This window comes from Homarus americanus, unplaced genomic scaffold (genome assembly GCF_018991925.1).
Source record: "Homarus americanus isolate GMGI-L3 unplaced genomic scaffold, GMGI_Hamer_2.0 scaffold32929, whole genome shotgun sequence".
Taxonomy (NCBI): domain Eukaryota; kingdom Metazoa; phylum Arthropoda; class Malacostraca; order Decapoda; family Nephropidae; genus Homarus; species Homarus americanus.
The window spans coordinates 14,206,278-14,219,578 of NW_024737097.1; the positions used below are offsets into that span (position 1 = coordinate 14,206,278).

General features: G+C 38.0%; 2 protein-coding genes across 2 annotated transcripts in view; one reads left to right on the forward strand and one right to left on the reverse strand.

Moving 5' to 3' along the window:
- Window positions 1-13,301, reverse strand: part of LOC121873226 (glucoside xylosyltransferase 1-like) — a 33,652-nt gene that overhangs the window by 14,832 nt on the left and 5,519 nt on the right. Inside the window, exon 2 of the mRNA XM_042376601.1 lies at window positions 12,241-12,382. Coding sequence (XP_042232535.1) covers window positions 12,241-12,382 — 142 coding nt within the window. The remainder of the gene's footprint in view (window positions 1-12,240; window positions 12,383-13,301) is intronic.
- LOC121873225 (E3 ubiquitin-protein ligase TRAIP-like) overlaps window positions 1-13,301 on the forward strand; it is a 74,595-nt gene that overhangs the window by 8,432 nt on the left and 52,862 nt on the right. The gene's annotated exons all lie outside the window — the stretch shown is intronic.

Consider the following 13,301-nt stretch of genomic DNA (forward strand, 5'->3'; position numbering starts at 1 on the left):
TTAAGCTCATAATAAATCAGTTCAAGTACAATAATCCTATTTTCAGCAATTTCATTTTTTTTTTATTTTAAGTCTTTATTGATGTACCTAGTTAAGTCTGTAGACTCCAGAAGCTTTCACAGCTGCAAAGAAGATTTTTTTAAGGTTTCGGAGTCCCGACGTACTTACGTACAGGTATGTGGCATGGATGGCCTTATGCAGTGTGAGATAAAGTGATGATGTGGATGTGTACAGTTTACCTTAGGCAATGAAGTGGATGTGTTCACAAAATCCACTTCATTGTCCTAGGTAGATTTAACATTGAGTAAAAGGAAATAGGTTCCAATCCTTTATTATTCTGTATTTTACATACTCTGTATGTCAAAATGAACAAATTTTGCTATAAAAACAATGAAAATAATACACAGCACATCAAAAAATACAATAGCACATACTTTATGTACAAAAAATAGCTCTTCATCCTTGAACAATTCTATGGGTGATGCCAAGAGTGTACAAGTTCAGCCAGTCCGCTGACTTGAGAGAAACATGGCTGCTTTTACACATATGCTGTGATGTCACATTGGGATAGCTTGATGCATCCAAACATACATTCGCCTCCCACTGTTCATGCTCACATTTTACATTTTTCTTTTTTATAGTTTTATATACAGTGGGGTATGCTATAACGAACGGATCCTACTACGAATATTCCTATAACAAACGGTTTTACCTATAAAATTGAGAATGCTATAACGAACAAAACTCCTACAACGAACATTATTTAAATTTTTTTTTTTTTCTAATTTATTGTTTTTTTATTACAAGTATTAATGATATTGGTTATTTCAGGGGTTTAGATGCATATTTATGCACTTTTTTACAATTTTTACAATTTTATATTATATTTTTCAGTGTTAAGTGGTTGTATTTGGGGGCCTGGAACGGATTACTCCTATAACGAACGAATGCTATAACGAACAAGGTTCTAGAACCAATTAGATTCGTTATAGCATACCCCACTGTATTTCCTTTATTTCTAAGTCACATTACAGTACAGAAATGATTTTTCCCACAACTTTTACAGTTTCATTACATGAATCAGTGCCAACATGCAGAGCCATCTCATGGCAACAGCTGCCTGGCGAGATGGTGACGTGTTATGTAGTGAAGATTATACTGATGAGTATGGGACACAATTTCACATCAGCTGAGATTAAGTGGATCACACTTATGATATGCTTTCATTATACTGTACAGTACTGTATTCTGTTCCAAATTTCTGCATTATCTCTGGAACAGAGCGTTTATTGTCGACCATGGCTAGCACCTCAAGGTTATCCTTCATGGTAAGGAGCTTTCTGCTCCTTGGGGCCTTACCTAAACATACCTGCTTGGGCAATGTTCTCACAATGGGTGTTGCTCATGTCACGAGAGAACAGGCACGTCTGCACTGAGTAATATTGTCACATGTAGACCGAGTACAGCGAGACCGTGTTGTTTTGATGCATGTGGGACCACAAAGTCCACACTGCATTGTTCTACTACAATAGCAATGACCCACAAGATTTATATATTTTTTTATTTCCAAATAATTTTTTCAAAGATTCATGTGGTCCGATATTGGTACTCGGGATTTCTACTGTAGGTACTATAATTATGAGAGAAAAATATAATCAGTTAAATAACAGGTTGCCAGATTACTGTATGGTCAAAATACACACAAACTACCTGTTAAGGCAAAAATAATATTTATGCATAACTTAGAATCAGCACATAGTACTGGAAACATCCATGCACAAAGAGGAAGAGATGAGAAGGTATCCCTCGAGATACGAACGTTCCTGATATGAAAATTTGCTTGTACAAATTTCATAAATTGACACCACTATTTCAAGAAATGAAAACTTCCCCCACTTATACGAATTTAGGTCCAGGCAAAAATTCAAATTTTGTGCGCCGAGAGTCAGTTGGAAGTAATACATCATGAACTCGGTGATGACCCTACCAAGATTAGGAAAGATCTTGGTCTGGCTGCTTCTACTGCGGCCACAATTTACAAGCATGCTGTGGTGTCCGTTGTAGATAGCAGTGATGAAGTGGACAACCCTACACATCTTGCTGAGTAAGACCCTTGCTCAGCCCATCCCCTTGTGGTGGTGACCACAAACTACCCTCCCATAAGGTAATGTAGCAAAGTTAAACAGTATTTAATTTTTTTCATGTGTTAGGTAGTAAATTAGAGCAGTTGTGTATTATTTATCACAAGTTAGGTAGGTTTTGTTTTTGTTTGTGAACCGATTTCATGTTTTTAGGGTATGATATTGGGGTATTTTTGTCACTGGGGAACTGAATCCTATTTTTCCTATATGTTTATCTATTCATGATACAAAAATTCACCTAACAAATGGTTATATTTTAACCTAACACATTTGTATCTTGAGGGATACCTGTACAGTTCAAGTAAACGGCCTGAAAATACATATTTAGAAGAAGAGAATGAATAAAAGGCATGAAACAGAGTGAATAAAAAGCCTTACGAGAAATGGAAAAAGTGATATGGTAAGGATTGAAAGTTCAGTTGTTGTTTAAGAAGGAAGAAATAATGAATGAAAAAGTAAGTGATATACCAGGTTGAAGAAAGTGAAAAAATACCCACAATATAGGGGGAGGAAAAGAAACTGACAACATAATCTGAAAATATACAAGGAAGATGAGAAATGAATAATGACTAAGATGTTTCTGATCAAAGGAGTGAGTTTGTATATTATTAACCAGAAAATACTGTACTGTGGTAGTGATCTGTCAGCCTTGGATAGTCCGAGCACACCGTAATGCTTGTTGAATTTTATAAAAAAAATTTCACTAATACTCATGTAGATATACTTTTACTGATTAGAGACCAAGCATCAGCCTAAGCAAAGGACCCTCCTGGAAATAAGCACATGACAACTTTGTTTGCTATACTTGGGCAAGTTACCTTACAATTTACCATTGTTGTTTACCTGCACTATATATCCCCACAACCTACATGCACCATTTACCTACATTCTCTATATTCATGCTGAACTATAAAACTGCATAGTTTATAAAATGCCCGGTATTAAAAAAAAAACATAAACAAATCTAGCTTACTGGGATCTGGTATTAACATGTTCAGCTAATTTAGTTGCTTGACACATACTGTAATTAATCCTCCTCCCTTCCCTGCCACGTTCCCCCTTTCTGTCCCTTCCCATGCTAAACTCAGCCATGCCTCCTCCCCATCCCTACTTTCCAACTCCCTGATAGCTCTTCTCTCTCTACACATACAAACAAGATATGGAATATATAAAAATACCGTAAAATATGAAAATGGAAATGTGATAGTGTTCAGGTTGGGGAGAGAGGGGTGGATTAGGCAGACCTGGCGTTGGTTATACGTAAGACAGACACAGTCCTGGTAACATGAGACAAGGACCCCAAACTCTCCTCCCACTCTCAGTGTGTGTAAAAGCTGAGTGGTGCTCTGTGATAAGCTTGGCTATAAAGATACTGTCAATAACACATGTAAAGTTTTCAACATTGCAGGAGCATATCATAGGTTAATATTATTAACCCAAAAGAAGAAATATAAGAATACTGTACTGCACTGTATTTTGTCTAAAGGAAAACTCAATACACTGCCCAACAAAAATTAATAATACACAACTCAGATATGTGAAGCTAGCCACTCACTGTACTCTTCACAACTCCTAGCTGGCAACTCACCCAGATGAACAATGACACATTCATATACTGTACTGTATCAACAACTCGTTGTTGTGCACCACCTCTGATAAACATGTAAGAGCTTATTGAATCAAGTGCCCCAACCTAATTCTGTCTGAACACTTTAGGCAGAAAACACCATCCTTTTAAAGCAAGAAATATGTGCTATACTGTATATAGATCTATACTGTATTGTTTATGAAATAGGGCATGGTAGCTCTCACAATGACATGATTAAAGTGTTGATAACAGTATCTTAAATAGCTATTTTCTTCTGAATACTGTTCATACTCTACAGTATTTTGATTATTTTTATGTACAGTACAGATAATGTAATTAGCATTTAAGCATGACAAGAACAATTACATATTCATTTGTAACTAAATAAGTGAAAACTATTCAAACAGATACTGTACTGAACTATGCTCTAATGATTTGTATAAAAATTTTAAAAGGAATTTACTTGAGAACCAGTAAATATGTTATATATAAGGCGTTTATTGTAAGGCGTTTCAGAGGCACAGAATAGCTAACGCGTTAGCTATTCTGTCTGCACAGACGCTGCTGCTGACTTCTGCGCATGACACTTTCAGAGGGAAAAGCAAATGCCTCGATCAGGCGTTAGCATTTGCAGCGGCGCCCAAATAGCTAACAACCAATCAGCGAGTTTCTCCCACTGAAATACTGTGTAAATACTGTACATGGATCATGGCCGCTTATGAAGAATATTGTTATTAATATTGAAGAGTTGGGTGCATGTAGGGAATAAAAAATGTGATATAATTCTATATACGGTAGTATATTGGATAGGACCTAAAACAAAGCGCATGGAGTGAAAGAATTGAATAGGATTACCCCGAGTTGAAACCTGTTTTGGCTCCGCCCTTTTTTGTGGGCGCTATCCAATTTCGTTAGTCGCTTGTGAATTTTGTGTAAATTGTTGCTAATTACTCAAATATGATTAAAACTTTAATATCATTACTCATAAAATACTTTAAATAAGGGTGAAGAAGTTGATTACAGTTCTGTACAGTAAGTCCTCGCTTAACGTCAGGGTTACGTTCCTAAAATCGAGAAGTTATATAAAACAACTTTAAGAGGATCAATTTTCCCTATAAGAAATAGATAAAATATGGGAGTTACATTCCTGAACCTCCCTTTGCTCCATGAAATACATTACATATACATAAGAACGTAAGAGTAGAGGAAGCTGCAGCGGGACTATTGGTCCATACTGGTCAGCCCCATTTACACCCAACCCCTATTGCTCATATATCCATCCAACCTATGTTTGAAGCTATCCATCGTATTCGAGTCAATAATGATGTTTGGTAACTTGTTCCATTCATCCACTACTCTATTTCCAAACCAATGTTTACCTATTTCGCACCTAAATCTAAATTTGTCTAATTTAAAACCATTGTTACGAGTTTGCTCCTGGTTGGATAGTTTGAGTACCTTTGTTATGTCCCCTATGTTTAGCCCTGACTTCCATTTATACACTTCTATCATATCGCCCCTCACTCTATGTTTCTCGAGGGAGTGCAAATTAAGATGCTTTAGTCTGTCTCTGTACTCGAGGTTCCTAATGCCCGGGATTAGTCTTGTCATTCTCCTCTGAATTCTTTCTAGAGATTCTATATGCATTCTGTCATACGGTGACCAGAATTGAACTGCGTAATCCAAGTGAGGTTTCACAAGCGCAAGATATAGTTTCAGGATGACCTCTCTAGTTTTGTAAATAACACTCCTTTGTATGAACCCAAGTACTTTATTAGCGTTGTTTCGAGCAAATACACATTGCTTACTTGGCTTGAGATTCCTCCTTATCATTACTCCTAAATCTTTCTCACACTCAGATTTCTCAATAACATCGTTGTTCATCTGATATCTGGTTTCTCTGTTAACATCTCCTAGTCTAAGTACAGTACTTTACATTTGTCCACATTGAATTTCATGCCATTTTTCAGACCATTTGAAAAATTTGTTTAAGATCTTCCTGTAGTTTTGCGGAGTCCTCGTCAGATTTAATTACACACCCTATTTTAGTGTCATCAGTAAATTTACTTATGTTGCTGTCTACGCTGATATCTATGTCATTTACGTTTATAATAAATAATAATGGTCCAAGTACTGAGCCTTGGGGTACTCCACTTGTGACGTTACTCCTATCGGATTTAGTGCCGTTAATGGTCACTCACCATTTTCTGCCCTGTAACCACGCCCTAATACATTTTAGAATATCTCCTTCAATGCCATGAGCCTCCACTTTTCTTATTAGTCTTTCATGGGGGACTCTGTCGAAGGCTTTGCTAAAGTCAAAATATACCACATCATAGTTGTGCCCCTCATCCACTGATTTGAAAACAGCTGAAAAGAATGTTAATAGATTAGTTAGACATGAACGCCCGCTTGTGAAGCCATGTTGGGAATCATTGATCAACTTGTGATTCTCCAGGTGATTTCGAATAGAGGTTGAAATTACAGTCTCTCCTCGACTTACGACGGGGTTCCATCCTGACGACCAGGTCGTAAGTCGAAAAGGCAAAAATAATACATTGAAATTCTAAAATGGGTGTCTCTTTTTCTTCTCAGCACCACGAGAACTCTCACTTCTACGCTTGCCAGCCAGTACACATCGCGATCACTAACGTCGGGACTCGAAAATACGTAATGTGAAAAATAATTTATACGACCATGGCCATCGTATGTCCGGGTTGTCGTAAGTTGAGGAGAGACGATTGCTTCCAGTAATTTGCCTGCAATTGATGTTAAGCTGATTGGACGGGAGTTAGAGGATAGTGATCTACAGTACGGTATCTCCCTTCTTGAAAATCGGAACTGCATTCGCTATCCTCCAGGATTCTGGAACTACACCCGTTTTTAAGGACATGTTAAACAACTTTGCTAAGGGCATACTAAGCTCTTCCTTACATTCCTTTAATACTCTGGCAAATATCTCATCGGAACCTGGCGACTCATTAGGCTTTAACTTGTCTATTTGCTTACTAACGTTGTTACCAGCCACTACTATCTTGTTTAATCTATTTTCTTCACTATCTCTGTATATAGTCGGTGTCTCGGGTATCATGTTCAAATTTTCGGTGATGAAAACTGCTGAAAAATATTTGTTCAGATTATTGCTCATTTCTCTGTCATTATCAGTTAGCTCGCCGGTATCTGACTGCATTGGTCCTATCTTTTCTCATGTTTTAGTTTGATACATTTGATAAAATCCCTTGGGGTATGACTTTGCCTCCCTTGCTACCTTCAGTTCATTATTCCTCTTTGCTTTTCTTATCTCGGTCTTAACCCTACTGGCCAATACCTTATAATAATCTCGGAGGTAAACTTCACCACGATTTATTCTTCTACCTATAGCCTTCCTTTGTCCAAAATATTCTTTAAATAATTGTTTATCCATTTAGGGTCATTGTTGTCTGATCTAAGTTTTCTGTATGGTATGTTCTGCCTTTGTGCATTAAGTTACTCATTATTTAAATTGTTGTGGAACTCGTCAACCTCAGATCTCGTGATCAGGTCATCCTCAACTTTCATATTTTGTGAGGATATTGTTTTCAGGTCTCCAGGTAAAGTGAGCTCGCCCTCCATGGGTACATTGTGTGAAGTCACCTCACGTGAGGTCATGTAATCCATCTCCAAATGTGATACCCCTTATCTCAGCTGCCTTTTCAACCTATCAAAGTTTGCCCTTCTGAAATCTGGGACTTTAATGGAATTTTCCTTGCATCTGCCAATAAATTCTAATTGAAACCTTATTTCTTTGTGATCGCTGTTTGCAAGTTCATTCCCTACCTCGACATTACTAATGAGGTTTTCTGTTTGACAGAACTTAATCGAGTACAGTATATTATTACCCCGGGTGGGTTCGGTTATATGTTGACTTAGGAAACAGTAATGAACCGTTTCAAGAAAATGATTCTGAGCTACATATAAGGTCGATCCAATCTATTTGGCTAAAGTTAAAGTCGCCTACTATACAGACTTTGCTATGTCTGGAAGCCCTGCGTATTTCATCCCAAATAAGTTGTTCATTAACTCAATCAAGATTAGGAGGTCTACATATTACTCCTGCAATAAATTTTTCTCTACCATCGATTAAGTCTATCCAAATTGTTTCTGTATTCAGTTGAGTTTTTATTTCCTCATTTATTTCAAACTTCAGATTATTTCTGACATAGATTGCTACTCTGCCTCCTTTCCTAATCTGCCTATTGGTATGGAATAATTTGTAACCTGCAATTTGGTATTCAACAGGTAACTCTCGTGAGTCTAAGTTTATCCATGTTTCAGTGAATGCATAGTAGACATTTAAGTTAGTCTTGTTCTAAGTCCTCTCTTTGACGCATTTAGGTTTTAACTCCCTGCCTAATTTAGTTTTGTCATCATTCCTAGCACTATTTCCCTGTAACCTTTCACTCTGTTTACCGGCTTCCACTGCAGTCTCCTCAACCTCAGTGCCCATATGTTCCCCTAGCAGTTTAAAGACTTCACATCTTTTGAATTGCCCTCTTGAGAGAGCCAGCCAGGGTTGCCACCTCTTCCCCAGACAGATGCACCCCATCCCAAGCAAAAAGGTCCCTTCTGCCATAAAATTTGTCCCAGTTGTCAATGAGTGGGACTGATATTGACTTGCAATATCTGTCAAGATGGCTGTTGACACCAACTGCCCTTGACAACCATTCATTGCCAACTCTCCTTCTAGGCAGGACACCACATATGATAGGGATCCCTCCCTTCAACCTAATACGATCTATAGCTGTCTTGAACTTATCAAGAAGCTCCTCACTTCTACACCGGCCAATATCATTGCCTCCTGCACTGAGGCAGATAATGGATTTGTTCCCATTACCAGACAAGATATTGTCTATCCTGTCACTATATCCCCCACCCCAGCCCCTGGCAAACACACCCTCATCCTATTTATATTTTTACGACAAAAAGCTCTGTCCAGGTACCGTACCTGGAAATTGCCAACAATTAAGGTTTTCATACCTTCCCTCTCAGCGCTGTCCCTGACTATGCTAAAGTCCAATTCATCTATCAGAGGGCTAGAAGAGTTTTTACACTTAGCTGTTGTTGTTTCCTTGGTGTCTTTTCTCACTACAATGTAGTACCATTTTGGTCGTTCTTCTCCTCACAACCTTCCATTCGCCTGAGTTTTATTCAGACAAGGACTTTCCTTGTCTCGTGTCTTCTTCCTTCATCCTCTCTATCACTTCCTTTAATTTCAAATTTACTTCTTTGACCTTCTCTAGCTCAGCCCTCAAAAGGGCACAGCCCTGTTCACTAGCCATTGCCAACAATTTATCCCCGGGATCTAAGTCTGCCGTGACCTTTCCTCTAGCGAGGTCAGAACACAACTGAATCATTGCCATTTCTATAGTAAATAGTGCATATATATATATGCAACTACTAAGTTTGTATTGGTACTCACTGATGGGCGGAGGTGGTTGAGCGAGTGTGTGGTAGGTAGTGAAGCGGATGGTGGGAGGGGAGGAGTATGGCAGGAGCGGAGGAAGAGGGTGGTGAGTCACTGAGATTCTGCCGAGCCGAGAGAATATGATGCGCCGTAAAAAGTAGCCCGTGACGATGCAAAACAATGTTGTACCGAGTCATCGGGACGTTAAACAAATTTTTGGTATCTTAAGATTAACAACGTAGTACCAAAACAACGTTATGCGGGCCGACGTTATACGAGGACTTACTGTAATTGCAAAAATTAAGACTTAAGCGAATCTGAAATTCGTCGTATTTCGTGTTTATATATGTGAACACCTGTAAACAACACAATGTAGCCACGAGACGGGAGGTCATACATAGTGGAGGCTGTGGAGCACCTTTCCTGTAGAAAAAATGGATCAAGCCATGTAAGTACAGGTGCCCCTCTACTTATGAACGTTCAACTTACAAACTTTCAGAGATACAAATATCATCACTGAGGGGGGGTTACCTGCCAGAACAGGTGTTTAATGTGGATGAGATTGGATTATTTTGAAGAAAATTCCAGATAGAACAAACATTACCTAAGAGGAGAAGAGTGAGCCAAGTTTTAAGGCTGTATTAAATATCCATAATCTTTTCATTTTTTACAATATGTTTGGTATCTACAAGAGTAAAGTTGGACTTACAAACAAGCCTCAGGAACATAACTCGTTCGTAAGTAGAGGAGCACTTGTAATGTAGGAAAGATATTACACCAATACCTCTCAAATCCTTGATTCTTACAGTATAATTTGCTACTGAAGTATAAAGCTATCACAGTGTCCTTTACATACAGTTCTCCTAATTTTATTGTTTTCTGAAGACTGTGTTGTACAATAGTTATTCCCAAACTGCGGTACGGTCGTATTTTTTATTGACAGTCCGTGAAAGTTAACGCGTCAGCTATTCCATGCATCTTAAAACATTTTACAAAAAACACATATAGTTTCCTTCTACAAGTTATTTCTATACAGTATTAACCTCTGTGTATGGGGTCTTCTCTGCTGATTAAAATCGTCTGGTGTTCACCAAATAAAATTTTTGAAAGTGGTGTCCCCATAGTGAAGGGGTTAATCAGGTTGTTCCTAAACTTAAGTGAAGATGATTTATGCAAAATATTGAACCTACACTGACCCAGTCACTATTCCTCTACCATCTTGGCCTTTTCTGAATGGTTTTGTCTCTACTCTAGGGTAGTAAATATTGTCTGTTTATATTAAGAGAGTGAATGAAAACAATAATGAAATTTGCAGAAAGCTAGGTAGATAGGAAAGGGAAATACCGTAGAAGCATAGAAGACAACACGATAAAAATAATGAGCAATTCCTATCTGATATAATTTTATGCTAAAGAATGTATGCTTATTGTTACTTCTGAAAATGAACCTACAATAAGAGTTTAAAAATTGGTGAATTCCTACCCAAAATGCATACTTTATTTTCCAAGAGTACAGTGCTATCTTACAGAATGCAAGTACAGTACGTACTTTCAACTTAGAGGAGGCATCTGATGTGCAACATTATTTCTTTAAAAAATCATAAAAATTATTTAGTATATACAGTACACTGTTCAAGTTCAGAATACATAATCATACATATGCTGTATACTATACACTGTGTACTGTACAGCCTAGATTTTAACAAAGAACGGACATACTATCAGTTTCACAAATTCCACGGTGAAACATCTGAGTGAAACTGAGAAAGTGGCAGCAGTAAGGTTTCTCTTGAGAAGCTCAGGAAGCCATAATAACATAAGGTAATAGGATATAGTTTATCAGGCCAAGACAGTCTTGCATTTATGAACCCATATTCTTGATATGAATTCTGCAGATGTAAATGTAACTGGAATATGTTAAGACAAGTATTAATTTAAGAAATTTTCAAAGCTGTAAAATATTCTTTACAAGTGTCTCCCTTTTAATGATGAGGAACCTTCTGCATTCACCCCATCAATACTCTAGCCATACTCAGGTGAAGCAGATCAATAAATTCCACATGAGTTTCCAAATACTGCCAGTTCCCTAACTTATATGTACACTGTATTTTTTCTTTTAGATTTCTATTTCTGTCCTCCACATTATCTAGTGCATGGATACTAGAGGTAAGATAAGAAAGAAGTCATTCATGAGACAAGTCAAACCAATGCCTTATGGATGATGTTTTGAAAGAAGACTATGATGCCAAAATACCATATACTCAGTATACTGTAAGTGCAACCAAAGAATAATCAATAGCTTTTGTTAGCAGTCAAAATTCTGAATGATAGAAAATGGAAGATTGAGGAATGATATACCGGTACTTTATTATGAGTTATGACTGAAGAGATGAGCCATAAGGTATTGGTAGTACAAAAGACCTGCGGGATGTGCCCCTGCCAAGAACCTCTTGGCCAGAGGCCACTTTTTCCCTGATGAAGTGCAGTGCTCAACAGTAGGGGACAATATCCATGCAAAATGAAATGCTACAAGCACATTGCAGTCTCCCCATCCAACTGAATACATTACTGTACAAACAAATTCAATGGATGTTTAAGGCAGTAGTGGGGAAAATCAATTTAAAATCTCGAATAATACAACAAGTTCACTAAAGACACACTAACCACGTGGGAAGGTCATAACACCATCCTAAATTTCCTGATCACAGCTAACCTAACTTGAGTCCTATTGAGAGACTATGAAGGGATATGGCAACTAAATACAGTATAAAATTGTTATTTGTACTGCAGCCACAAAGTAATGTCCAGTATTTACTATATGTACTTACTCCTAACTAATACTGTACTAAGTTAAAGGAGGAGACCACATATGACTTGAAACAAATTTTGAGTAAAATCACTTCAGGAGACCATACATTTTTAAATAAATACAGTAATACCTTCATCCTCTTCGCCACTGATCAGCTAGTTCGCATACAACAATGAACAACTACGTACTTCTCATTGATGCATGAGTAAATATAAACTAATTAAAAAGTGAACACATGAATAAAAATATTCTAGGATTACCATATCTTCAAAGATGGGTTTGAGAGGATCCTCGGTAAACACAATCATCATGAGAGGGCTGTGAGATAATGCTGCAGCAGACTTGAGCATAATATGAGTCTCATTTAGGCGATCCCCACAACATACGACTGCTAGAACCATTCTGAAAGGGAAAATGAGATCAAGGTCTCCATAAATTTTTGCTCCCTTGAAAATATAGATCAAATTTACTAGTTGGTAAAAGCATTTTTTAGCAATTAAGTTAAAATTTTTGCTTCGCTTTCCATATTTTTCATTCTGACATATTTGCTCATTCCCACTTCCAATGGACCCCAGGGGTGTGATAATTTCTTTGTTGACTGTAGTACATGTACAGTCACGGTCAAGAGTAATCATCCGCCCCGCCTACTACCATCCCAGCGAGCTCAAGGCCTTTCTACATGATGGGTTACAAGAGGGTGGCAGAGGTATTGATGGGTGAAGAGCTAGGGGTGGCTGACCTGGGTAAGGTAGGAGGGTACAAGTCAAGGGCCACATATGTAGTGAGAGTGTATGTGGTCTTAGAATTATCCTTAACACCTGAAGAAGGTGTTAAGGTTGATGGCCTTAACCCTTAAGCCCCAGGTTAGGGTGCTGCTGGCAGTGCCCCCCACGCGGGGTTAAATCGAGAAAAAAAAATCAACATTTCCAAAATTAATTAAAAAAATAAATAAAATAAAAAATTGGCGGGAAAATAGGTGGACGTTCTGGTACGTCACCCGGGGTGCGCTAGTAGGACGTTCTGGAATGTCACCCGGGGCCTAAGGGTTAATGACCCAGGCAGGTGATAGGCCTAAGGCCCAAACAACCAAGGTGTCAAGTGGAATTAACTTTCCCTTAGTTATCTATGCCTTTATTTGAGATTTAGGAGAGGAATGGGAGTGAGATTTTGGTAGGTATATAATATGTTAATAGGGTTAATAATGCTTCCGTGAGGGAACACCCCTGATATGACAACATAAAGAGAGGAGAGGGTGTGGCTTGCTCACCACCAGGCTGTCACTTGATCACTTCCACCTCTCACTACTACCGTTCTTGAAAAA